The following is a 26,927-nucleotide window of genomic DNA, read 5'->3' as shown; positions in this document are numbered from 1 at the left end:
CTGGCAAGGTTACCTGATGCTCTTTTTCGCCTGCTCTTCGTCGTGGGCGCTGCTCCCGTCTCCCTGCTGCTCAACTGGACTGCGCATCTCCCCTCAGCGTTGTGGTGAGGCCTATCCACCTTTCAGACATTCTCTCTCTCATTATATTTGATGTATTAGCTTCAATTCTGATTATATTGTATTATAGTGTGTTATCTTGCATTCCGATACTATATTTAGTAAATTAGTTCGTTTCTCCTCAGATTGTTGCCGCTATTTTTAATTATTTTGGGGTCCCCTGTTTCCCTTTTCCAGAGGCACAGATCCGCGGATCCCTCCGCCCTGCTCGTCACGGAACCGGGCCAAACCAGCCCGCAAACCATTGACACATGGTAAAAAAATGTAGTGAGAGTTGTCAACAAATCTCCAAAGGGAAAATATCTGTTTCAGTGTTACAGTGGTAAAGCTGGGTTTGAGATTACAGCTGAAAGGAGGTGTTGCAGAAATGGCATAGGGAGATGAGACACTTCTGAGTTCTGAGTACCCTCTGCTGGAGAAAAGTGCAAGTAAGAAGTACCCATTTCGTTTTCATTCTGTCTGTTTAGAACTGAATACCATCACAGATTTCATCAAGCTTTCTTTGGGATATCTGAAAGCAAGCAAAATAACTTTGATACATGACTAATTAGAGTGCACATGCAATGCTGGGTTTAGTGTGGAAGGTATTCAAGATATCTGATGACCTGCTCTCTTTGCATATAGGATAACAGTCAAATACTGAAGACCTGTTTTCACAGGATTTGCCTCGGAGATGTTGCATCTTCAGCTATTTCGCTCTGAAGGAGCTTCTTATTCCTTCAGAAAAGATCCACCAATTTTATCTTCATTTAAGGGATTTTTCAAACCGTACCTTTCCGTCTTCAAACAACTTCGATAACATACTCTGTTCTCAAACTTGGAAACAGGTTATTCAACATGGGTCCTTCCTGAAGCCCCTTAAGATGAAAGTCTTGGAAGCCTCAAACATCAAGTAGTTGCACTCTAACAAAGCTCTCACAATAGCACACAGCACCTCACTGAGGTTAAACATGGCACGGAGAGGTTGCTGTGATGGATGGCAGAGATTCCAGTTCTGATTCTCATCTTGGTGTTGTGGAAGTTCAGATAAACACTTGTGTGATAAGTGGAATAGATGTAACTTAAGATATCATGTTTTGCTTGGTGATGGGCTTGAGTTTATATATCTTCATGCATGCATTTTATACTTTATTGTAGGATAAGTATGTAAAATTGGGTGGTCTCCTGTGGAGCCAGGGTGATGGTGATAGGTCTTGATCCTTACAGGTCCTTTCCAACAATTCTTATAGTTGCCTCATATTTCAGATATAAAACACAGAAAGGAACAAGCCTGGACACACAGGACTTTGTTCCCTGAAGCTGCTGGATTTTACTACAATCTCAGCTTTCACCTCAGAGAGGCAAGCATTTAGCCCTCATTCCTTCTGGTTTGTGTCACAAGAACAGATTGAAACTGCTGTGGGGAGCTGAAACGTTGCATTGCCAAGAGTACTCAAAAAGTGAGATTTTCTGTGACAACAAGATGGATCTAGTGGCTAGCTGTACGTCTTGAGGATGCCATCAGAGAAAACAATGTAATTATTTTCAGGTTTCCTGTCAAAACTGAAGAAACGGGCAGTCTTTTAGCAAAGCCTCAGCAGCAGAGCTGAGCAGAGAGCAATAACACAGCAGCTCCCATGGCGCCGCAGGGCGGGCTCGGGGCGTCGGCCAATCAGACAGCGCGCGGTGAGCCAGGCGGCCAATGAGAGAGAGGCTGGCGGCTGTTGGTGGTTTGAATTTCTCCGGGGCTGCAGCGATGCTGCCGTTGTGACGCGCGTTCGTGCCGTTGCTTCAGAGCCGGGACAGAGGCGCTCGGGTGCGGGAATTGGGTAACGAAAGCCGGATTTATAAGATTTCAGGTTAGGTGTCCTGTCACGTTAACGTTTTATCGCTTTCTGTAATCACGCAGAGCTTGAAGATGTCACAGGACGGCGACGATGAGTGGGAGCTGAGCAAGGAGAACGTGCAGCCGCTGCGGCAGGGCCGGGTCATGACCACGCTGCAGGAGGCCCTGGCTCAGCAGGACGCCTCCAGACGCACTGCTGCTCAGATCAGAAAACAGTAAGCCCTACTTTGGCTTTTCCACCTTATTTCCCTGCATTCTCAGTAGCTTTTCTCTGCCTTGTCTACCTGTACTAACCTCCCTGGTGCTTGAGAAATGAACTGAATTTATAGCCTTCGTTACATTGAGGGTGTTGCTGTGGGTGCTGCACTGCATAGGTGACTGTTTTTAGGATAGCAATGGATGGTTTAAACATCAGACTTTAGAGAGGTTCTTTTGTGCTTTTAAATGTGATCAATATGAAGAATACTTAATGCTCATAAGAAGGAGTCTTTGTTTGTTTCTTCCTTTGTGCAATAATCAATTGAAGCAGTGGGCCCCCAGCACAAGGAAGGTGTGTGTCCAGCAGAGGCCACAAAGATGCTCAGAGTGCTGGAGCACTTCTCCTATGAATCATAGAATTATAGAATGGCCTGGGCTGAGAAGGGCCACAATGATCATGTAGTTTCAACCCCCCGCTATGTGCAGGGTCACCAACCAGCAGACCAGGCTGCCCAGAGCCACATCCAAACTGGGCTTGAATGCCTTCAGGGAAGGGGCATCCACAATCTCCTTGGGCAACCTGTTCCAGTGTGTCACCACACTTTCAGTGAAAACTTCCTCCTAATATCTAAGCTTCCCCTCTCTCATTTTAAAACCACAGGCTGAGGGAGTTAGGCTTGTTCAGGCTGGAGAAGGCTGTGAGGAGTCTTGGTTGTGGCCTTCCAGTGCTTGTAGGGAGCTTATAAATGGAAGGGTGGGCAGTTTTTCACCAGGGTAGATGATGATAGGACAATGGGGAATGGTTTTAAACTAAGAGAGAAGATTTAGGTAGATGTTGGGGGAAATTTCACACTGAGAGTGCGGTGAGGTGCTGGCACAGGCTGCCCAGAGAGGCTGTGGATGCCCTGTCCCTGGAAAGGCTAAGTTGGATGGGGCCCTGGGCACCTGATCTGATTTAGTGATTGGCAAACCTGCTGGCAATAGGGGGGTTAAAACTTCATGATCTTTAAGGTCCCTTCCAACTGAAGCCATTCTATGATTTCTCAGGAGATAAATGTTTCCTACTACTGTGACAGCATATAGAGATCTGTGCCCTCCATAGCTTGCAGAGACTCTTAAGTGGGCGAAGTCACTTTGGGTTTGGTTACAGTTCTTATGCATTATGCATTCTGTAGTTATATATGATTATATCACTTAAAGGGGGTATCTTGTAACCTATTCAGTTATATTTGTAGTCTCATCTTCTAATACATGTTCCCTGAGGAATCCAAGTTGACTCTGAGGAGACTGCATAGATGTGTGTGTACTGTGCCAGAATTTGACTGAGCACAACAATTTGGGTGACTCTGTCTAAATATAATAAGTTGAAATGTATGGTATTTTAGTTTTTTTATTACAGACTGATAAAATGATGTAAATGAGAGGAATGATCATTGTTTACAGAATAGAAAGCATTAATAGTTACACACACCTGTCGTATAGTTAATATGTATATTTTTTTCCTAGGGAATTTGAATCAGAAATCAGATTTTATTCCGGAGATGATCCACTGGATGTCTGGGACAGGTAAGCTTCCTTCTGTTTTCAAAGAAATAATGGAATGATTAGAGCTATGCTACTGAAATGTTAGACACCCTTATAAAAGCTTAGGAAAATATTATTGTAATTTAATAATAAACTCGTTAAAAGAGAAAATTGTTTTAAAATATGTTATAACCTGCAGTTATCTGTTTCAATACTATTGCTAAGCTTTACTTTAGCTCTCGTTGTGTACTGTAACAGAAGCCACGCGTCTTACTCCAAACAGAATTCCTATGAATATGTTCCATCCCTAGGTACATCAAGTGGACCGAGCAAACCTTCCCCCAGGGTGGAAAGGAGTGCAATCTCTCTGCAGTATTGGAAAGGGCAGTGAAAGCTCTCAACAAGCAGCAGAGATACTACCAAGATCCCCGCTATCTAAGTCTCTGGCTCAAATTTGTGAGTGTTTTGAGAAAATCTCGAGTGTTGATTTTTTTTCTTATTTGTCATTTACATAACTATTTTCTTTAACCTTCCAAGTAAAAGTGCAACTAGTGCAATATTAGGAGTTGTCTCTGCAAACTTAATGCTTATTCTGGAATTCTATTTCAAACTTTCAGTAGTATCTTCAGATGTTTCTCAAGGTCATTCTGTTTGTATGGTGATATACTCTGTAAAATTTTTTGTTTTGTTTTGCAAACAAGCTGGTTTGAGTGAGTGAAGCTTGATTCTGTACATATTCTGGGATTTAAAGATATCTTTTAGGTGTTGTATCTGTCCTGCCAGTCATTTTAACTTGTAACTGTATTGTATCCACATCTAAGTCTTAAGAAAAACCTGTGTGCTCTGGTCTTGCACTGTTTCTTCATTGATATATTTTTAATTGCTGTTCTTGCCTTCTTAAAGGGACTCGTCTCCCTTCTTCACCTAGTTCCTAGACTGCTAATATACGTATATTGTACTTCTAGTAAAGTAACTATTCTCAGGAATGCCAAAAGGACATATTTCTATCACTGAAATAGAGGAAAAAAACACTTAAATTCAATACTTGGAATATGTAAGCTAAAATTAAGGGGTAAGTAATACTGACATTCACAGGCATTGTCAGAGGTGTTCCTCATTTGTGTTCTCCTGGTGACTTGCTTTCTTTCTGTGCACTGTGACATGATACAATAGCATGTCTTGACTTAACAACTGCTGCTGCAAGTCTTGTATTGAAATAAAAGCAATATTGCAGAAGTGTCAAAAAGCAGACATTGACACCCTTTGAAATTCTTGGGTTATTTCAGGGAAATTGCTGTAATGAGCCCTTGGATCTGTACAGTTATCTGCATAGTCAGGAAATTGGTACAACATTGGCACAACTTTATATTACATGGGCAGAAGAACTTGAGGCTCGAGGAAGTTTTAAGAAAGCAGATATAATCTTCCAGGAAGGCCTTAATCGCAGGGCGGAGCCTTTGGATAAACTCCAGTCTCATCACAGGTGAGCTTCCAGCTGAAGAGAAGAGCTTGAAGTAGTTTTGCATGTTTTAGTGGATACCTGTACAGTGAAATTTTTTATTGATTTCTCTGATATTCTCAGGCAGTTTCAGACTCGTGTTTCTCGGCAAACGCTTCTGGGGCTTGAGGAAGCTGTTGATGAAGAAGATATGGGTCTTCTGGGAACTGAAGAACCTCAGAGAAGCACGCTGGCAGATCTAAAAGGCAGGGGGAAGAAAAAAGTGAGAGCTCCAATTAGTCGTGTAGGAGATGCACTTAAAGGTATGTTCAGTTGCTGAAGCAATGTATTGTTGGAAAACTTACACCCTTTTGTTGAAGAATTTGCACCAAGTGTGATAGGTTAAAGGCTAATTTGCATGAATCTTTCCACTTACAGCCACAAACCAAAACAGAAGTTTCCAGACTCCTCAGCAGCTTTCAAATAATCTGGGCTTTGCTGTGTTTGATGAAAATTCCGCTTCGGCTTCTGGACCTGAGATTCCTGTACTTACTCCACAGCATTGGACAGAACCTCCAGCTCCAAGGGCCAAGGAGAATGAAATCAGCGCGGGACCTTGGAACTCTGGGAGGGTAAGGAGATGCAAAATGGGCTGGCAAAAAGAGGAAGATGCATGTAAGCCAATGTCTTTATCCAATCCCTGAGACAAAGATTGGGTTCTTTCACACTTCACTGGGATTTATTTCTACAGGCAGCTGTAGAACTTTCTAATTTCTTCCTGAAGACTCTCTGGCCCCTGTAATCAAGCTTAACAAGCTGATCTTGCTAGAACAGGTTTTGAAAACTAAAGTTTTCCTAAGTCAAATTACTGGAAAAATTGGCAGAGTAGGCCTGCCAAATTTTTTGAAGGACAGGAAAACGCTATAAGAAAAAGGGAAAAGCTGAGCATAAGTTCCTTCTGTACGAAAAGGAGCAAGAATTGACATCATACAATACAACCCAAATACAAACCGAAGAAAGAACTCATTGCCTAGCTTCTGAAAGTAATACATGTACAGCACTCTGCAAGTCTGTTTTGGAGTGCTAGTGATGAAAATGGAAGATTGAACATCAAAGGGATTAAATTGTAGCAATTGAATATTTATCCAGACAGTACAGAGATTTGTCAGGAGATGAAAAAAGGGATGACAGAAGGAACATTTGTTCCAATGGTTTAAACTGATGCATAACAAGACATAAAAAGGTGCTGTGACAGGTGTTTATTCTTCTTGAGAAATTGTCCACAGTGCTATCTGAAAGAAGTTAATCCTATGAAATCAAATTCTGTTTCATAGGTCCGTAGATAACTTCCAGCGTGCTCCTGATATCTGTAGATTAGACAGGAAGAATGGAAGTTATCAGATGATAAAATATGTGCGTAAGGCTTATCAGCACAGAAGTGCTTAAGAATGAAGCTTAGGAACAAAAATTAGAGAAAGAAGCAAAAGGGATGAAATCCATGGCAACTCCAGGAAGAATTGCTGTCAGATAAAAAAAAAAAAAATTTATTAAGTAAATTGAGAAGTTTATGGTAAATCATGGGTTTAATTTAGCTGAGAAAAATGAGGAAGAAGGCTTATTAATGTAAAATTTATTTTATCATTTGCCTTGTTTCAGGCTGCTTTATGTTTATCCTGATCCCCGAATGCTTCTAGAGTCTTTAGAGTTTTCTCTGTTCTCACTTGCATAGTTTAACTGAGCTGGAACTAGCTGAGTAGACAGTGTTGTCAGGGCATGCAGGGAGGCAAGAAGGAAGGCTAAGACTCATCTGAAATTAAATCTGGTGAGGGAGGTCAAGGACAAGAAGAAAGGCTTCTTTAAGTATATCAGTAGCAAAAGGAAGACCAGGGGAAATGTGGGTCGGCTGCTGAATGAGATGGGTGCCCTGGTAATGGAGTACACTGAAAAGGCGGAGTTACTGAACACCTTTGCTGCAGTCTCTACTGCTAATAACTAACCTTGGGAATCCCAGACCCTTGGGATAAGAATATGGGGAAAGGAAGACTTCCCCTTGGTCAAGGAGGTCAGAGATTGTCTTGGCAAACTCAGTGCTCGCAAATCCATGGACCCTGAATGCAGAAATGATTGCCAAGCATCTGTCATCTTTGAAAGGTCATGGAGAATGGGAGAGGTACCTGAAGACTGACTGAGGGGCGGTCAGTGTCCACTTCATCCTTCAAAAATTGCAAGGAGGAGGATTCTGGCAGCTACTGACCAGTCAGCCTCACCTCCATCCCTGGGAAGTTAATGGAGCAACTTGTTCTGGTTGTCATCTCCAAGCAATTGGAAGAGAAGATGGTTATCAGGAACACTCGACATGGAATCCATCAAGGGGAAATAATGTTTGACTGGTCTGGTAGCCTTCTATGATGTCATGACCAGCTGGGTTGATGAGGGGAGAGCAGCAGATATTAATAAGTACATTGACTTTGGCAAGGCTTTTGATATAATATTCTCGTAGGTAAGCTTAAGTAGCGTGGGACAAAAGAGTGGGAGGAGAGGTAGATTGAGAACTGGCAAACTTGTATAGCTCAGAGGTTGTGACAGGCAGTGCAGAGTCAAGCAGTAGACTTGTAACTGTAGTCGGGCTGCTTAGACTGGAGAAGTCTCAAATGGATCTTATCAATAAAATATCTAAAGGACAGGAATCAAGTGGAATCTGCCCAGTGGCAGATCAAGGGGCAATGAGCACAAAGTGGAACGTAGGAAGTTCTGTACAAACGTGAGGAAACCTTTTTACTTTGGGTGTGATAGACCACCTCTGGAGATACTCAAAACCCGCCTGGATCCCTTCCTGTGTAATGTACTGGAGGAAACTTCCTTACGAAGGACGTTGGTCTGGAGGATCTCCAGGGGGCTCTTCTACCCCTATGATTTAGTGATTGTTTAAATCCTCATCAATGAAATGTTGTTCGTTTTGTCTTGTATTGCAATGAAAGAATAATCTTTGGTGACTGCTTTGAGGTATTAAAAGCTGCACAGGGGAAAGAGGTTTCTAACAGAGTCAGAATGGATAAGTAAACTGCTGTGTGGGAAAGAGAAGCCAATTTGAAATATCCCTACATTGTAACACTTTCTGTCTGAGGACCTAGGAATATTTCAGGTAGGCAGATGTATGTGAGTAGAATGTTACGGGACTCAATGCCATCTGTATTCTCTTTAAATAATAGGCTCTAATAGTAGTTAAGGGATTTCTGTGGTGTAGGAATGGCCTCAGAAGAAAACTGAGAAATCTGGAGGTTCTTAGTGGGCAGCAGAAGGGAGAGAATGTTATGATTGAGACAGCTTTGGTTGAAAAATGAAGTTGATGGCACTTCTGGAAAACAAGCAAGGAGCAAATGAATGCTTTCTTCAACCGGCACTCATGGAATTACAGAGCCTAGCTCCTTATCCGGATGTGCAGGAGTGGTGTGTCTTGGTTTTTTTTTTTTGTTTTTTTTTTTGTTTTTTTTTATGCAAGTACCCAACTGGCTGATCTGTAACTGTTCACGTATTAGAAGAGTGGTTATGTTGTAAATGTGCATCTTGGAGAAGGTTAAACAGTTTGTAAGCTGACAAATGAGTCAAATACTGGGAAAAACGGGGATTCCGTCGTTAAGAGAAAGCAAAGTCTGAAATTGAATCTTTAGGCTGCTAACACCTACTTCTCCTTTCTCAGCGTCCTCGCAGCAGCTCAAATTCTCATGTAGAAGTGCCCTGTCCAGTGCCCAATTTCACCCCATATGTGGAAGAGTCAGCTCAGCTGCAAGTCATGTGAGTGTTCAGTTTGAAATGAGAATTGCTATCAAAGCTGCTTTGTGCTATTCTGATTCTTTGCCAAATAATCCAGCTTCTAACTCTAAGGGAATTAAGGTTTCAACCTAGAAGCCCTTAATATTTCAGCTTGATGGCAAAGGCTTCAGTGAAGGGTGCATCAGGACATGAGAAATATTTGACTGTTCATTATGTAGGAGCCAATATACATTTATACATGCTAAAGAGTTTGTTAGTTTAATTCAGTGCACTGCCAGAATATCACAGTTACCTGTCTCAGGATGCTCTTCTCAGTGAAAGCAGCTTCAAATTGACACAGGCTTATTATTGCCACTTTCCGCTGTTTAGGGGACTCTATACTCCGGCTATGTGGAGTTTTATTCTGAAACCAGCTATCAAAGTTTCCATGACAACATTGTTGCTTAGGTTGTGGAGGAGTACGCTGTTTTGCCTGAAATTACCATCTTGCTCACACAGTGTTCACTGAAATGCTGGTCAGTCCCACGAGATGGTGTTGCTATGTTTTGTTTCAGAATAGGAAAATGCTTTATTTTGCAAAGCTGCTTACCTTTCTTTTGCTGCCTAATGATGGCCATAAAAGCATATTTTGTTCTCTAGAGAGAGACAAGTAGAAAAGAATGTTTGATGTTATGTACTGCTTCCTTGGTTTTGAAGTACATAAAATCTAAGAATGTCGAAAGGTGTCTAACAGCATTCATCTTTCCTGTGGTTTTTGCGTGTGGGCTGCAGAGTAGCTTTGACCAAGGGCATACCATAATTTAAGAAAGCTTAAACAGAATATTTTCCAACCAATAAGACTATTTTGGTGGCATTGCTGGCTTCCAGGACAGAGAATTAGATTTCTTGACATACTGGTCTCTCTTAGGTAAATACTAATTTACAGAAGGTAGCATATGTATATATATAAAATATAGATATAAAATACTTTTTTTTTTTAAAAAGGAAGTATTTCCAGACATGTTTTTTAGATCAGTTGCTCTTATCACCATTTACTGAAGAACAGATAATTGCAGGAGACATCTGGATTATTACCTGCAAGTTTGTACAAATTGATTCCTCACCCGAAAACTAGCAGGTAGCACTTCCTGAAAGAACTGACAGTGTAAGGAAGTGAATATTATTGGCCCCTTTCACTGCACAAACTCTAATTTTTGTAACAAGGAAATTTTTTTTCCCTGTTATTTGGTATGCAGAATATTCTCATTTAGAATTTGCTGCTTATTTTTTCCTTAAGTATTTTATTTTAATCTAAAATGCTAAGCTCAATCAAACTCAAGACCTTTCAAGTCCTGCTGTTTCTTTGTGTGTGTGTGTGTGTGTATAAATATTATATATATATTTTTTTTTTATCAGGTAAACTGTTTAGCAGGGTGATTAGGGACTTGTATATGTGGTCACATGAATTGATGGAGCTAAAGTAAAAGCATCAATCCAGAATGCACAGTGATTCAGAGTAATGTGAGAATTTCATTTGCTCTTGAGTGGGCCTTAACAACACTTCTTTTTTCCTTTCTCACACCACTCTGACTTATGTTCCTTTTTATGTGCTATCATTACACTTTTCTCATTTGTCTTTCAAAAGAACATCTTTAGATTTGTGCAGCTAGATTCTGAAACCAGCTATTTTCTCACCTGTACTGTCTCTGCTGTGTTTCAGTGAAACATGTATAAACCAAGCAATAATTGCTCGTTTTGTTTTGTTTCTCTTCAGGACTCCCTGCAAGATTGAGCCCAGCGTAAACCATGTTTTAAGTGCTCGCAAGCCTGAGAAGGAAGAGGATCCTCTACAGCGTGTGCAGAATCACAATCAGGATAACCAGGAGAAGAAAGAGGTAGTGATGTATTGTAAAGACAAAGGTTATGCTGGAGTGGAAGAATTCTCTTTTGAAGAGATTCGAGCTGAAGTCTACAGAAAGAAAGCAAAACAGAAAGCTGAAGGTACGCTTCAAAATGGAATGACTTCATCTTTCTGAGATGAAATCATAACATTGTACTTATTTCTTGTCACTGTATAGCAGTATCTATTATTGCAGCTGTTTTTTTTCTTCTGGAATAATTATTTAACTAGTGTGAAGTATACTGAAGGTAACGTAACTAACATATAACCCAGGAACTGGGAAAAGCAGGCTGGAGGTTTAGGTTCTTTTTAAAGGATTCAGGCCTTAGCCTGAACGTGAAACGTATGTTGTGCCTTACAAGCTTTTCTTCCTTAGAGGAGATACAGACCATAGCACAGAAAAAGGAAGAAATACAAAAGAAAATTGAGGAACTGGAGAAGAAATTAAAGGAAAAAGAAAACCACAAACAGCAACAATTACATGAGCAGGTATTGTCCTCCTTATTTAGCTGCATTTCTACAAACAGCTGCTATTTCAAAATACCAGAGAAGCAGTATTTTTTTTCTTGGTTAGTATGTTTTCCTGTTTGTGAAAGGATATTTCAATCTGTTGTACGCATACACTCAGTGTCATCCAGCAAACTAACATTCAGATAAATGTTTCTGAATGTGCTTTCAGAATAGGGCTGTAAATCAAAGACTTCAGGTCTTGTAGTCTACCTAGACAGTGCTTTTTAAGCAGGGCGGGTTGAGATGAGGACAACTAGATAGATAAACAAGGAATGCAGTCACTGCTTCCCTTTGGCAGGAAGATGTCTAGCTGTTTCTGAGAAAACAAAGTTTCATCACGTCTAACAGTTACTTGGGAAGTCAGATCTGCAACTCTAACCATCTCTCCCTCCCCCATTCACACTTCATACTTCTGCCAGCTTTTCTTGTTGAGTACAACATCAAATAGAAATGAATGTTGCTTTCAGTTTGGATCAGCTGTTCCAGCTGTGTCCTCTCCCAGCTTGCTTTGCCCCTGGCAGGACAGCATGAGAAACAGACCTTGATGCTGTGTAAGCATTGTTCAGCAAGAGCTAAAACTAGTATGTTATCAACTCAATGAAATCAAACAAAAAATCCACTACCCACACCAAGCTGTTATTCTGTTGGCAGCAGTTCTTGAAAACCATTTTTTTCTAGTTGCAAATAGCAAGTAAAAGTTTATTACTTTAAAAGTTTTCCTTAACTTACTTATGTCCATTGGGCTAATAAGATATCTCCTCTCACATTCTCCCTCCCTCTCCCCAACACAGTTCTCACTTCTAATACCTTTGGAATAAATGTTTTTAAATGATGAAATGCAGAATATTCTGTATTTGATGCAAGCTGTGGAAGTGCTTGTTAACAATTGCAGCATAACTAAAATCTCCTGTTTTAAAAAAAATAAAAATAATGGGGTTGCAAGGAGTAAAATCTATTCATCCACTAAGCAGTGGATGCTTTCTTATGCCAGCAAATTAAGTGCAAATAAAAGCATCCAAAAATAATTATTAATCTGTCAGTGCTCTAATAACCCATCTGGGATTATTATAGCATTCTTGGAATATTGTTGCATGGTTTATCATTACATCATTGTAGAATCAAAAATATAGTTTTGTTTCTACAGCCAACAGAGGTAACAAAGCCTTCAGCGCCTTTGGGACTACAAGAACGTACTTTATCCAGTGTGACAGAACTTGGGATGAAACAGCCTCACTTGCAAAGGTAATGTAGAGGGTTTTCTTTGCCAGCAGTGAGCATTTCTGGGTACAACTCACTGTAAGCAATGTAGAACACTGTTTCCCCAGAAAGAGTGGATGTATCCTTAGGTGTCTGCCTGTAACCAGAATCTGAACTGAAGTTATGTGAAGATAGGTTGTTTGTCTGAGAATAAACTTCATTTTTTACGAGTAGCATAGGTCATCTTTGATTTCTTTTTGTGAAGTTTTCTTGTGTTTTGTGAGTGTGTAAAATACAAAAATAAATTTATATCTTGTTCACAGTGAATGCTGCCTCTCAGAAGATATTCAGCCACATAAACTGTCTCGTTCTGAGGGTAAGGATTTAAATGTACTGAGAATGAGAAGACTGCGTTGAAGAGAAAGGGTTCTTTGACGTGAATAGCAGAACTGTAGCAAGCAAAAAGCAATAGCCTTTTTGAGTTAGAATGAAAATAAGAATGTGCTAGAGGCTAGTGCCTTTAAGCGAATCTCAACGATAGACCCAGCACTTAAGGGCTTGAGAACTTTCATTATTTCAGAGGACTTTAAAGCATGAGAGCATTTTTCTCTTTTAATAGCTGAAGAACTTTCTTCTTGCTTGTGTATGCAGTCTTATCTTCAGGAGTTTAAAACTCATGTTAAAATTGATACTACCTTTAGTTATTTCCTCTGCGGGTTTTATAGCGGGGAAACAATTAGAAATTGCATTTGATTTTGTTGGGAAGGATGAGTGCTGAAAAATTTACTTTTGCCTGGAATTGACTCCTGTTGCTATTGACAGAAGTCAAGTCTCTTGATTCGTGCCCAGATTTGGAAGGAGGAAGTGTATTTTCTGACTCTGAGGATGAACAGGAAGATCAGAGAGATAAAGCCAACCTTGGAAAAAAAGGTAAAAATTAAGCATATTCTAGGAAAAAAAAAAAAAAAACCAAGAAGCTGGCTGGAATGGTGGTAAAAGGGGAGTTCTTCAATATGACAAATCCAAACCTTTTATTAAAGTTTATTTAAATATCAGCTTCATAAGCTCTTGCTGGGACTAGTATTTTTAAGATTGTCTTAAACCTTTTGAGTTGCGTTTTGTAGAATCATAGAATGGCCAGGGTTGGAAGGGACCTCAAGGATCACGAAGCTCCAATGCCCTGCCACATGCAGGGCCACCAACCTCTGCACTTAATACCAGACCAGGCTGCCAGGGCCCCATCCAGCCTGGCCTTGAATGCCTCCAGGGATGGAGCATCCACTACCTCTCTGGGCAGCTGTTCCAGCACCTCACCACTTTCTCTGTGAAGAACTTCCTCCTGACATCCAACCTAAATCTTCCTCCTTCAGCTTGAAACTGTTTCCCCTTGTCCTGCTATTATCTACCCTTTCAGGAGTTGGCTCCACTCCTGTTAATACTGTTAGTCCTGTTAGTACTGGATACTGGGTATTTGATACACAGTTGTGGAAAAAGGTGTTGATATAAGAAAAGCTCTTGTTTTTTTCCTTATAGATGCAGTGTTCCTCCCCCCGCCAGATCCTGCTATGTTTTTCTCTATATTTGATGAATCATCTACTTCAGCAAACCAAAATATAAGGTAGAATTATTCATGACCTAGATTTTAGAGGGAGGGAGGGAGGTAAAACAGAAGTATCAAACTACTTTCTCTAACACCTGACTTACAGGCTCTTACTTACATGGTTGTGGGCTTTTTTATTTGTATTTTTTTTTCTTTGTTCTACTTGTGATGCCTGTAATGAAAGGACATTGTCCTGCTGTTCCTCTTAGGTTTGGAACTATTCAGAATGTTTCTTTATTCTGGAGAGCATATATTATGGTTTATTGTAGTTATGGAGTAGAAAGTTGTAGGTTGAAATATTCAATAGATAAAACTCTTGACAAGAGTCTGTAGTATTCCAACCTTGAACAAATATTTAATGCCGTATAACTCTTAGTCATTCTACAGATCATGCCCAGAAAACTGCTCGGCGCCCTCTTGCTGTTCGCAAACCTTCAGATTCTATCACTGCGAAAGAAAACATACCACCAGAAGCCTGTGTAAGGAAACAGCTGACACTGTGGTAGATCTGTCTAGGAGAAATAGGAATAGGACATTCTACTGCTGAACTGAGTGAAACCGGCTGGGCTAACCTGAGATAAGCAAGGATCCTGAGTCACTGCCTAGCATGGCGATTGAATTGGGTGATGTTCATAGAAGTGTAGAATCTTTTTAAAATTGCACTGGAAAATTCATGTTTATATTAGGCCTTAAGGTGGCTGTTACAATAATGGTAAGGAATCCTTCTAAATTTTAAGCAACAGATTAATGGCCAGGACTCTTCACTCCAAGATTTTAATAAGTTGTATGTTTGAGTACAACTTCTAAACACTGTCTCCAACTCATCCATTTTCTTGCTACTCATCCACACAAACATCTCAGATTCTGTCACTTGGAGAGCTGCATATTTGACTCTTCTAAACCTCTGTACTTGTTTCTTAAGCTGTTGTGATTCCCCTTTGTATACGAGTTTTGCAGATTTGTAAAGCTTTCAGAGGCAGAAGTTGCTGTCTTGCTAAGGATTTAACTACTGCATGCTGCAATGTATCTTTAGACTGGTTCTGGAAATCTCACTTTAAACAGTGAGAGGATTTTATTTTGAACTGAGAAGGATTTTACAGACAGTTGCAATATGAAATACAAGTAGAGTTTAAGTAATTCATGGTAAGCTTCGTGTTAAATTTGGTTCTAGAGTCAGTCTGGATGTCTGCTTACTTTAGTTTTCACGTATGCCTTTCCATGGCCAACATTTTAGTCAGCACTTAAATAATACGCTTGTAATTGAACTGAGAGGCACTTCTGGGGTGTTAGAGCAAGCAGCCTTTAAAAGTATGTGACATCTCTGCAATGCTTTATAATGTAATTCTGATGGGCTTTCTAGCTGGGGGGGAAAACGCATGCAAGTAGATTACAGTTAGGTTTCAATAACTTGATTGGAATAAATGATGTAAATGGAGTGTGCAAAGACTGAGTGTCAGAGTCAAGCTGGAAGGTGATGGGGTGGAAGACAGGGAAGAAAAATGCTTTTCATATTGATGAGGTGAGGGATAACTGTGGGACTGGAATAACTAGAAGAGTCAGCAGGAGGGGGTTGAAGACAGTAAAGAAATAACACGGTATATGGGAGATACTTGACTAGTTTAAAACCCCAGTGAATAAATTCTATTCTTATACTTGTAGATAAGCTTAAAAAAGAGCAGATGTGACTTAATATGACAGATTTAATATTTGCTTGTATGACATGTCATGGGTTCCTTTTTTCTTGGAAGGAAGTTACGTTTGAAGCACATCTTGGCAGAACTTCTGAATTTCCCAATGGAGAGAGAGGAGAAGTGGAAGACAGCTTCTCAGTTTTTAAATTAGAAATGTATGTATAATTTGACACAAAAGCTACAGGCTTTTCAATCTTCTTCTACCTGTTTCAGGATGAGCAGCATGGAATTGAACCTTTGACTGAAGATGCAATTGTGACAGGCTCCTACAAGCACAAAAGCCTTTGTGCCAACCCAGAAGACACGTGTGACTTTGTTAGGGCTGCCCATCTGGCCTCAACTCCCTTTCATGGGGTGGTAGCTCAGAGAGTCCCAGCTCCTGCTTATTCACAGAGCGTTCTAAAGGAAGACTGTCCAGAACCCAAGAGTGCACCTCTGGATGAGAAAACACCAGTTTGTGAGGCAACTTACAGCGAAGCTCTCTGTGTAAATAAACTGAGGTAATTAATAGCACTGCACTGTAAGCTGTTTTTCCTGTGTCTTGTCGGTTGTGATTTTACTACTGTTTTTGAAGGAATTATTTTCTTTTACAGTGAATGCTGTTTCACTAGGTCATGGTCCATTTTGCTCTGAGTGATTTTGAGCAGTAACAGGAAACTTGTTTAGCTTTCTAGCATTGCTGTTGAGGGACTTGACTCTATGCTTTTTCTACCAGTTAATTTGTGAAGAATTTCTTAAATATATTCTGTCTTTGTAACCAGAGATGAAAAGATGACTAATTGTTTTTTTGTTTTTTTTTTTTGTACTTGTTGGTTTCATTAGTCATTTTAATATATAGAAATGGATTGGGTGAGCATATCTGAGATTTCCTCTACAGAGAAAGAAAGAAGGAAAGAAAAAATTGCTAAATAACCTGCTGTTTCTTACCCCTGTAAAGAAGAGAGCACCTGTTGTATGGTATCCTCTTAGTTCTCAACTGAATTTGATGTGCTAGTTGTTAGTATGTAAACATGTTTACCAAGCTGAAGGTGTTTGTTTACTTGGCAAGTTTCCTGGAAGCCATGCTGATTATAATTAGGAGGGAAGAGCAAGAATGATTCTTCGTTAGCTAAGGGAGGAATAAAGATTCAGTGCATCTTCTATTGTACTAGTCATATTTAATGGAAGAGTCATTTGTAGACAGAGATTCTAAACGTAAGCTGGTGGAAGCAGACTTGAGGTTTCAACATAGTTGTCCATTTTCCAGTAAGGCTAGGAACAGACTTTTTTTCTACAAGAAGTCTGGGAACACACAATATACTTTCAGTAGGCTGCAGTGATTTAAACCCTGCATTTTTTTGAAAGTCTGAGTAGTTGATGTCTTTGTTTACAGCCCAATCATGGAAGCAAGTCTGGAGGATACTCGTTTGTCGGGTTCTTCTGTCTCTTCAGGATCTTCTCTTTCCTCTGTTACACAAATATCCACAATTAAATACCTGCACATCCCTGAGAAACTGGAACTTGCTCAGAGCTTGCCTGCTGAACTAATTGCTGATTCTGGAGGTACCAGAAAATTTTGGCTACAAGAAAGTGTGAAACTAAGAGCTTTGTTTCTTGTTACAGATCTTTGTTAAAGTTTAGAATAGGAATGGTCAGAGCCTTCAAAACCTAGCCAGTATAATTAAGCTTGTATTATTTTCAGAGTGTTTAATCTGCTTTGTCTTTTGATTTCGATTTATGACATTTTAATTAAAACTATGTGTTTGAAAGTTCTTAGTGTATCTACTTTTGGGAACAATGTTATTGTGTGGATATAGACCAGGTGATCCAACAAGTCTGTTGTACTGCTCATATTCCATAACGAAGTTTGTTCAGAACCTGGAATCAGAGTAAAAAATAAGCATGCTCAACATAGGGTCATGGTTGAAACCTGTTAACTGCACTGTGACTATTACCAGTTTATAGTGTTTGAGAAAGGAAGTTGGCAGAAACCTTTAGTGCTCTTGTGTTTTGCTCTGCCTGATGTTGAAGGCCAACACTTCTCAGGCTTTGTATAGATGGATTCATCTATTGAATGACATCTTCTGTTCTGCCATGCAGGAAAAACAAGCTCAGAACTGCACATAGTTTTCTTGAAGGTTTTCTGGGAAGTGTAAACCATTAAATTCTTGTTGCAGAGAGCGCCAGATCTGGTGTCCAACTTTTTCCTAAATAAAAACCCTACTGTATTCAAAGAAGTTAATTACAATCAAACCCTTCATTTAAAAATCACAAACTGATTGTCTGCTCTAGATACAGATTTTAGAAAAGGACTGTTAGTTCAGAAAATAATGGATTTGGATTGTACTGGGGCTGCACAGATGAACCTCATCTAATTCATAGCTTTCTTTCTCACAAAAGGAATGTTTTACAGTACGTTAATGGTAGTGTTGCTGAAACCTCATGATGAGGTACTGTGTAAGGCAGTTTCAAAGATAAGTGTTATGTTCATTTTGTAGAATAATGAAACTATTGGGAACAGATTACTATACTTGCAAATGGAAAGCCAATATCCAGGTAGATTTTTTTCTCAACAGAAGCTTTTCAGAGTCTCAATACTCGTATTGGGCTGATCTGTTTTTACTGTCTTTCTAGGTGATGGTACAACTCAATTCTTGTGGAATGCTGAACAGCGTAAAAAGCTTCTAGATCCCATGCCAGAGTCACTGACTGCTTCTCCACGTTTTCATTTGGAGGCTGGATCTCTGCCTCTCATTGAGTTTGAGAAAGACATTGAGCTAGGTAGGTATCCCAGACACTGGGGAGTGCAAGGGACCTCACTTATCTTGTAGTTGGTTTGAAATGCACTTTTTATTCAACCACAGTTTTATGTGGTGAAGATGGGGAACAGAATGAACATATCCATAGTATGTTATATATGGAATGAACGTGTACATATTTGGACATATACTTGCTGTGATGGCTCACGAATGTGAAATTTCATAACAGGAAATGAGACTTACTGTATCAAACGGGAATATTGGACCAATGAAGAATACAAAATGCTTTTTGCTATTCCGGTGAACTTTCTTCAATTAGATGCGAAGGGATTTGCCATAAAGGTAAGATAATGCTTTTGTGCATGAAGTGTGAAATGTTAAATTCATATCATGAGATATATGATATGCATTAACTTCATCGTGATTTCAGGAATGCCACACGTAAGATTTGCCATACCTCGTGGCCTCTTACTGATACAGATTGAAGGTTTCTGACTGTGGAAAAAAATGTTCCTTGATAAAGCGGTGTTTAAAAAAGGGAAAGAAGGATATGAACAACTTTTGCTTTAATCCTAAAACAAATGTTCTTATGTATCCTCCTGTAGGTGTATTCTCAGGCTGTTCCTTGGGATTTTTATATCATGCTTCAACTACAGGAGCGTTTGAAGGCTGACTTTGACCAAAGCTTCAGCGAAAACTGTAGCTGTTTCTTGTACCAAGACGGCTGTGCTATTCTGCACAGGAATATAAATCGCTTCACACTTGGGGTCAGTACAGATAAAGTACAGCTGTAGGAGGCCATGAGCACTTCCATAGGTACCATCAGTGAGTTTCAGGCACTGCTGACTGAGTAAACGCATTTCTGCAATCTAGATCTTCTATTTTGTTTTACCTACATATAAATCAAGATTGTCTATTCTAGTTTTAGTTAGAGCTGTTTTCTCATTTGTAGATCATGTGCTGCTTTGGGAAAAAAGCAGTTTTTCACTATTTTTTATTCGTAAGTGATAAACAATCTGAGCCAAGAACTGTGTAACTTTTGCATTTAACACTATTTATGGTTTAGCTTGGCATCTTTTAATGAGTTCCAGTCTGCTTTTGAAAGGTCACAGCACTTTAGTGCCTTGTTCAAGGATTTACATTTTAAATAAAGTCTAGAAAACTCTCTTTGGATTGTTGCATATAAATTAAATAGGTTATAAATAAAACAGTAATTTCAGCCTTCAGTTCAATTTCCTCCTCCTGAGCTTTTGTCCTCTTCTGAGTAATAGTGTCTTCTGCGAGCTCATGGTTACTTTCTGTCTATACTTTTCATGGGCAAAATCTGGTTTTACTGAATTTAGGGTAGGACCATTATCTCTGTACAGATGAGTGGGGTGAGAGGGGGTGGAAAGGTGAGCTATAAATATTTGTTAATCTGAGGTAGAATGGCATATAAATGCATGTTTATTCCCTGTTTTCAGGATGTTATTTTTGGCTGCAAGTCCATTAAAGACGAAGTTATTCTACTAGTTGTTTATAATCTTCTGGGTGTGGTAGAGAAGCTCCACAAAGCAGAGATTGTCCATGGAGATCTGAGGCCAGAAATATTCTTTCTGGGAGACAGGTTAGGTTATGTGTATGAATCGAATCAACCTTTCTTTCACTGTCTGTCTCCTTCCAAGAAATGGTGTAGAATGATGCTGTAAAATGTATATGATACTAAGTAAAATGTTTTTGCCAGTGTTCCCAAATTTCTGCTTTACAAACATACCAGACAGCTAACTGAATGTTGTAAATAACTTGGTCCTGCATAAAACAAGAAATTAGAAGACAGAGAGCAGGTGATCTGTTTATATTAGTGGCTTGGCAATACACTGCCCTCTACACAAGTACTTTCCCTCCCACCCTTTCAGTTTGTGCTCACTGGTGTGTAGACGAGGAAAGGTTTAATGAAGTATTATAATATTTAAGTCTTTCTCATGTAAAAGGATTTTGAATTCCTGAAGGAGAGGGAAAAGTGCTAGAAACAAGCTTACTTTCCTGTTCCGCTAACTATGTTTCAGAGAACTGTGGTGAATATAAAAGCTGCAACATCTGTAACCCATTAGTATTTCTTATTGCTTACTCTGGAGATACTGGTATCAGCTTCAGGCTGCCAGCTGCTTTCCCTTTCACATGCTGTTTGTTCAGAAGTAGTTCTTAAGCTAACCATGAGAGGGAAGTATTGGCATAGATAAAGCTCACATATACTACACATGGGTTTTTTTAATTTTTTTTTTTTTTTTTTTAAGTTGTATTTCTTCCTGCTTGATTTGTTTTCTTTCTCAGGATCTGCGATCCATTTGCTAATAATGAGATGACAAGAGCTCTGAAGATAGTGGATTTCTCTCACAGTCTGGATTTAAGACTGCAGTCTCACGTAAGCTTACTCAGCAGCTTTCCAATATCTCAGACCCCTCATGGACAGCAACTTCTGGCGAAAAGCTGCCTTCCTTATCAGGTAAATACATCTGGCAGGGTATCTTAGTGTCTGTGTTTCCTTTTCAAAATCTTTGCTTAAGTTGTATTTAAAAGAACTTATGGGAAACTCAAATACTGAATAAAGAGAATTCATCATCTGATTTGTTTTTGGCGTTAACTGAAGGGACTTAGCAGCACCATTCTGGAGTTGCTGAGTGTCTGTGACTGCTCTATCTATTTAAGAGTGTAGAGTTAGACCAGAATTCTACTTTTGAAGAAGTTGTACTGCTTAACTCCTGAAGATTCTAATGCAAAGACCAATCCATAATTAAATGTGTAAAAGCACAATATTAGAAATCTGTAGTGGACTGCAGGAATCAAATGAAATTGAACTTTGTTGTTACTTGCAGGCAGATTTGGTTGGCGTTGCAGATATAGCCCATTTGATGCTGTTTGGTGAGCATATCCAGGTCTATCAGGAGAACTCCATTTGGAAGATCAGCCAAAATGTATCCAAGTAAGTCTGTTTTCAGAGGAGGCTGCTGTGAAGGAATGTACTTCCTTCAATTTCCTTCATTTTCTTTACAGTTGTAAAAAGCTTAGAACACAGATTTTAGATAAGTGCTGTGAGGGTTTAATTTTTGAAACTCACACAGTGTGTGAATCTGGAGTAGCTTTAGTGCTATGCAGGTGGCAGTTTTAAGCTGAATAAGGGCTGTACAGGCCAGTTACAATGCTGATCATTTGTTTTGCTTGCCTTTCAGGCCTGACTGTCTTAGTCTCTCTTCTGACTCGACAGGCCAAGCTTTGGAAGTGTGTGGGTAGTGAGGAAAAAAAATTACATGGGCATTTTGCTTTAGAAATGGTGATTTGGATTTTCTGCATTCTTCATTCTAGGCTCTATTGAAGGGCTAAAACACTAAACCACTGCTTTTCTTTCTACAACAGCTGCAGAAGCAATATTAATCTTATACGTGTACAGGAAGGAAAACCAGTTAAGGCAACCACTTTTTGGGAAGTGATGGTTTTTGTCCTCAGTTATTAATTAATACTGCTCCCTTTTAGATGCATGTTTTGGCTACAAAACTGTCTTCATACACCCTTTATTTGTTCTTACACAAAATGCTTATTTATTTCACTAGTCATATCCTGTAGAATTTCTCGGCCTTAGCATTTCCTTAGGATTTTCCAGAGCTCTGCTCGTAACAGAAATTTCCTGAGAACAGTCTGCATTCAGGATCGTGGTATATTAGCTGTAGTCAGTTTAGATGTCCTTCTGTAACCATTTCTTCAAGAAAACCTGCTGCAGATTTGGGATTTGTCCAGTTCCCTAGCAACCTGCATTACTTACGCTTCTTAGTTTGTTGTAGTCAACCATTAGGGGGAAAAAAAAAATCTAATTTTATGCTTTGTGCAGGGATATAAAAGCTCTCCCCTCTTTACTCTACATTTCTGTTTTTTTACACACAGTGATACCAGTAGTTATAAAGCTATAGCAAGCTTCTGCTGAATATTGACCATACATTCCGTGTTGTACCCTGTAGGTAGGGATATTGTATGCACTAGGCACGAAATCACCAAGGGTAATTCATCTCTGTGGTTATGAATATCAGTGATTTATAGGTTGGCAGTAAACCTGCATTTTTATAATGCTTTAGTTTCAGAAATACTGAGGGGAAAAAACACAGCAGCTAAACTCTTGATGGAAACTGGCTTTTGTTCTCTACTGTCTTTGAGTAAATCTGACGCCCTGAGAAATAGAATTCCCATACATTCATTTCTCAGGACGCAATTTTTTTTTTTTTTCTTTTTATGTGATGGTTTGTTGGGATGGTAGGATACAATTCTGGTAAGTGTTTTTTATATCTCATATTCTTTCTTGGATTTTTTTTTCATTCTTCAAGAGATGAAATTGAGCTACAGCAGGTGAAGCCAAACAAGGCCTGAGCTAAGAAAGGGTGTTAGGGACCTCATCTGGGTGTGGATATTGAGGAAAAATAGCAGTAACTCTAGTAACTGGACTGGGATGATGTGAGTAGTGAGTGTATAAATAAATAGTGTGGAAGGGTTGGCCTGACCATTATGGGGAGTTTAGAAAGGAGGGGTCAGCTGAAAGGAATTTGGGTCAAAGCTGTAGACTTGAATTGAAAGAAAAGAGGTTTTGGGTGGAGGTGGGGTACGAAGATGCTTGAGTAGAAAGGGCACTGAGAGCTGTGAGGGGTTAGAGGAATTTTAAGGAAGGAGAAGGCAAAGCTTGGGCATATGTTTTTAACACTGAACCCAGCTTGTAGTGGTTCATCTTTTACTTAGATCTATTAGTTTATGAATTCTTTTTTTGAAGTTGTCAATAGAAATAAAGGATTTAACCTTTCCGTTCTGGTGGTGATTTATTTATTTATTTATTTTTTACATTGCTACTAAAATGGAAGAAAGGATGAATGATTTCTTGCAATTCTTGATACTGAAAACCTTAAGCACTTATCAGTTCAGTCCAGCAGGCTTGTATGTATCAACAGCATCAATGGGGCAGTTCATTATGCAGGAATAAGCAATCTGCACAGAATCTTTTTTGTTTGGCAGATTCTACATTCACGCTTAGATCTTCTGGTGTGTCTGGTTCTTATTAACAGCTGATGACTTTTCCTCCACTCAATTTAAAGCTTTCAGTAAGTTCTCAAGTAATCTTTGGCAAGTTAGTTTACTGCTGCAGGGTGTCTTCATCAACCAGAACTGCCTGTGCAGTGAAAGGGCTTCACTCTGAGAGGAGTTAGTTGATGGATATTCATTAATGCTGTGTTTTATCCTTGCAAGTCAAGAATTGTAAAACAAGGTGCAAAAATGGCCTTGGAGGGCTAATGGCGCTCAAAGCAGGACCCTTCCCCTTCAGAAGCTGACAGAATGAATACCAATTGCTTAATTTGAGGTATTAAATATTTCTGGGAAGGTAGAATGTAAATTCTGATCAAGTTCTTTTCGTTCTTGAGTATTAATATAAGGCTGACTTCATCTCTTTTTTTAGGGAAGTGGAGTTTTAACATGTTACTGTTATTAGAGGATGAGTACAGAGACATTTTGGTTCCAACAGTGTTGGGTTTTTTTTCTTTTTTTCTTTTTCTTTCTTTTCAGTTTTTCTATTTTCACCACGTTATTTTAGGGAGCTTCATCTGTGCAGGCTGATAAAAGTTATGAAGAAGCTGTTTGAAGTTCTAGACTATTTTTATCACTCAGTTCCTTAGACATACCTACCAACACATAACATCTTCTGCTCTGTGTCTTACTTGCTGGGAAGGAAATGGCCTCCTGTCTTTCGGGTTCTGTATGACTGCATTATCTTAAAAAATGTAAGAGTTATCAGTGTAATAGAGAATCTGGCTTGAACTGAGACTGTGGCTGCTGTTCTGAGTCACTTGCACAGAGCAGAGGCTGATAATTTCTTCAGAAGCCACTGTAACTCCTGGCTTAAAGTCACGAGCTGCGCAGTCTGTGGTCTTCAGTGCGACACTGAAAGACAAAACAATAGCTCTCATACCAGTTCTCTTTGCATTTTATGAGTCACTTTGCCTTTTTATTCAAGCTGTAAGTCCTTATCTGTGAAACAGAGGGTTTATTAATTGCCTTTGAAATACTTCTGTAGGAGAACTCTGGAAGAAAGAAAGAGGGGTGAAATAAGGGAGTTAAATCTGACTCTAAGCCACACATCAGGTATGCTAGGACAAGTAACTGTAAAAAAGTTTTAGCGCTGTGAAACTATGCAGAAGCCTACTGGGGAAAGAGAAAGGAACCCAAACAAACTGAACTATATTCTTAGTTTTCATATTATTTCCGTGTGAGTGAAAATATTGTTTTAGACCTGGTCTTCCCAGGGCGTTTAATGCTGAATTTAAATGGAAGTATTGACTAATGACTCATGTGTGCATACTCGTTTCACTGAAAGTTTCTTGGTTTATTTTAGGACTGTTGGCTGTGATTTCTGGGGTAAATTTTTCTGGCAAATTCTGAATGCAGATGGTAAGTCCACAGTGCTGCTGCTGAGAGGATTGAGAGAGGAAATAAGTGACATGTTTGACAGCTGCTTCCAAGAACATCTTTGTGAATCCTTAGCAGCGCTGGGAGATGCATTGTGCCTCGAGAAGTTCTGATTTCACAGAGGAGTAATCTGTTCTGTATTATAGAGGGGAAGTTGTTGTTAACATCTTTATTTTTTTCAACTGTAAGCATGAGCAGTGGTTGTAGCCATTTCTACAGTACTTCACACAGGAGTCACCAAAGAATATCACATCAGTGCCTAGATATCCTGAAACTGTTACGTGACCTAGTCTGTGCCCATGCAGTTTGCCAGGAAAAATAGATTGTCCTAACTGCCCCCCTACTCCTTTGTTATAGTTCCTTAAAAATGTTTTAGTGCCTTGTTCATGCTGCGTTCCCAGAAGTTCTCAGTCCTACATTTAGATTGTCTGTAGTACTGTTTTTTATCATTGTTTCCTTAATAAAGTTGTATCTTGATTGCAACTCTGTCTCTTAAGCGTTCCTGTCAGATTGTTCAAAAGGTTTGATTTACTGTCCACTTTGGCCTTGCTGGGAGTTGTCTTCAACTACTAGGTGTGAAAGCATCTCACTTAGTGGCAGCTTTCATAACCATGCGGAATTTCCTGGACACTTGAACACAACTTGAACGTTTCTACTTGAAATATGCTCTCATGGATGATCATCACAGGAAAATAATGAAGACATAAGTGAAAAGGTGCATAGTTACATTTTTCCTTCTCAAAGCATGTTTTATCTATTCTCACAAGGGGTAGAGTTACTGACTAGATTGGAAATCTTTCAGAAATCTTGCAGACTATTTGCTATACATGCTGATGATATTGCAGGTATTTGTGGAAGCTTTTGGACATGCATGTTTGTGTTACCCTTTTATATGCTGCATTACTGAAACCAGTACTAAGGCCTGTAATAATTCAAGACTGAACAGAATCCAGGATCCAAGGTGAAGGTGCAGTGTAGCTTATGTGCAGTGGAACTTCTCAGATGTGTGGTTTACTTCTCATACTTTCTCCCACATATGTACAAGTAGAATGCTACACCAATAGTAATTCTTCTAGTAACAAACAAGCTAGCTTTAGATGCTTGCTTTGTTTTGTTAAATTCTCTGACCATGATTCTGTTTGATTACCACCTGCTTGACTGTTATCTCTAAATTCTATTCTGAAACTTCTGAAGTTCTTACAAACCACTTTCTGTTTTCCTGTTCATCCTGCCTGTGTCCATCACTAATGCTTGTGCTTTGACGTGTTCTTGCTCTTCCAGGTCCCTCGTGTTTTCTTTATAGTTCTTTTCATTATGGTTATATCCTCATTTAATTCAGGAATAAGACTAAATGCAAGGATAGACAAGCTAATGTAAACCACTTATGAAGAATGTTTTGTCCATTGATGCCTCAAATAATGCTTCCTGTCATACAGGTTGACCATCCATGGAGCAAGTAGATCAAATAATGACCTTTTTTCAGCTGGAGGCTGGGACAAAGATCACTGCTAAAATAAATGGAAGCTATGTGTTGAACTAACTGTTGTCAGCTGGAGATGAATTTGCATGTTTTTCTTTTTCATTCAGTTTTTATTTTGCTTATCTTCAAACTTAACTTTAGACAAAATCTTGGGGATCTTACACATTGCCCTTTCATTTTTAAGATTTTCAGTTTAGATCCTGCAACACTGCTAGGATGGTTAAGTAGCTTAGGAAGAGAATGCTCGTAACAGTGCCTGGTCATCCCAAGTCAAGGCCTGTCTCCAGTCAGCAAAAAAGAACTAATCACACAAGTCATTAACCTTATTCAGACAAGCTTTTGAGAACAGTCTGAATGCACAGTTGAGAGTTCTCAGCAGAAGTTCAGTAAGAGAAATTTGCTCCTTATATCTTCAAAATATGTAAGTGAATCTATTTGCCTTTATTTTTCACAAAAGGTGGAACAGGTTGCCCAAGGAGGCTGTGGATGCC

At 39.4% G+C, this 26,927-nt stretch overlaps 1 protein-coding gene across 2 annotated transcripts; it reads left to right on the top strand.

Moving 5' to 3' along the window:
* The first annotated feature begins 1,827 nt into the window (after window positions 1–1,827).
* Window positions 1,828–25,450, top strand: BUB1B (BUB1 mitotic checkpoint serine/threonine kinase B). 2 transcript variants are annotated; one of them, XM_048949346.1, is made up of 24 exons: window positions 1,828–1,912; window positions 2,006–2,157; window positions 3,647–3,706; window positions 3,976–4,120; window positions 4,951–5,147; window positions 5,247–5,425; window positions 5,541–5,734; window positions 8,800–8,894; window positions 10,627–10,853; window positions 11,129–11,241; window positions 12,407–12,504; window positions 12,783–12,835; window positions 13,282–13,389; window positions 13,993–14,077; window positions 14,436–14,538; window positions 15,964–16,250; window positions 17,123–17,292; window positions 18,364–18,510; window positions 18,718–18,830; window positions 19,094–19,255; window positions 19,952–20,094; window positions 20,799–20,970; window positions 21,341–21,447; window positions 24,883–25,450. In XM_048949346.1, the coding sequence occupies exons 2-24, from the start codon at window positions 2,015–2,017 to the stop codon at window positions 25,067–25,069; spliced, it is 3,288 nt and encodes a 1,095-aa protein (XP_048805303.1). In that variant the 5' UTR covers window positions 1,828–1,912; window positions 2,006–2,014; the 3' UTR covers window positions 25,070–25,450. The 2 variants fall into 2 exon arrangements, with proteins under 2 accessions (XP_048805303.1, XP_048805304.1); XM_048949347.1 differs by having other exon boundaries at window positions 1,836–1,925.
* Window positions 25,451–26,927: the final 1,477 nt, after the last annotated feature.

Source organism: Lagopus muta, chromosome 6 (assembly GCF_023343835.1).
Source record: "Lagopus muta isolate bLagMut1 chromosome 6, bLagMut1 primary, whole genome shotgun sequence".
Classification (NCBI taxonomy): Eukaryota; Metazoa; Chordata; class Aves; order Galliformes; family Phasianidae; genus Lagopus; species Lagopus muta.
This window is presented reverse-complemented; position numbering and strand designations above follow the sequence as displayed.

What these genes read in the sequence shown, in the direction of transcription:
- BUB1B (XM_048949346.1), top strand. Translation starts at nt 2,015, where the DNA reads ATGTCACAGGACGGCGACGATGAGTGGGAGCTGAGCAAGGAGAACGTG. An exon ending in CTCTGTGTAAATAAACTGAG is followed by an intron (nt 16,251 to 17,122) that starts GTAATTAATAGC and finishes CTTTGTTTACAG; the next exon opens with CCCAATCATGGAAGCAAGTC. An exon ending in TGAGAAAGACATTGAGCTAG is followed by an intron (nt 18,511 to 18,717) that starts GTAGGTATCCCA and finishes ATTTCATAACAG; the next exon opens with GAAATGAGACTTACTGTATC.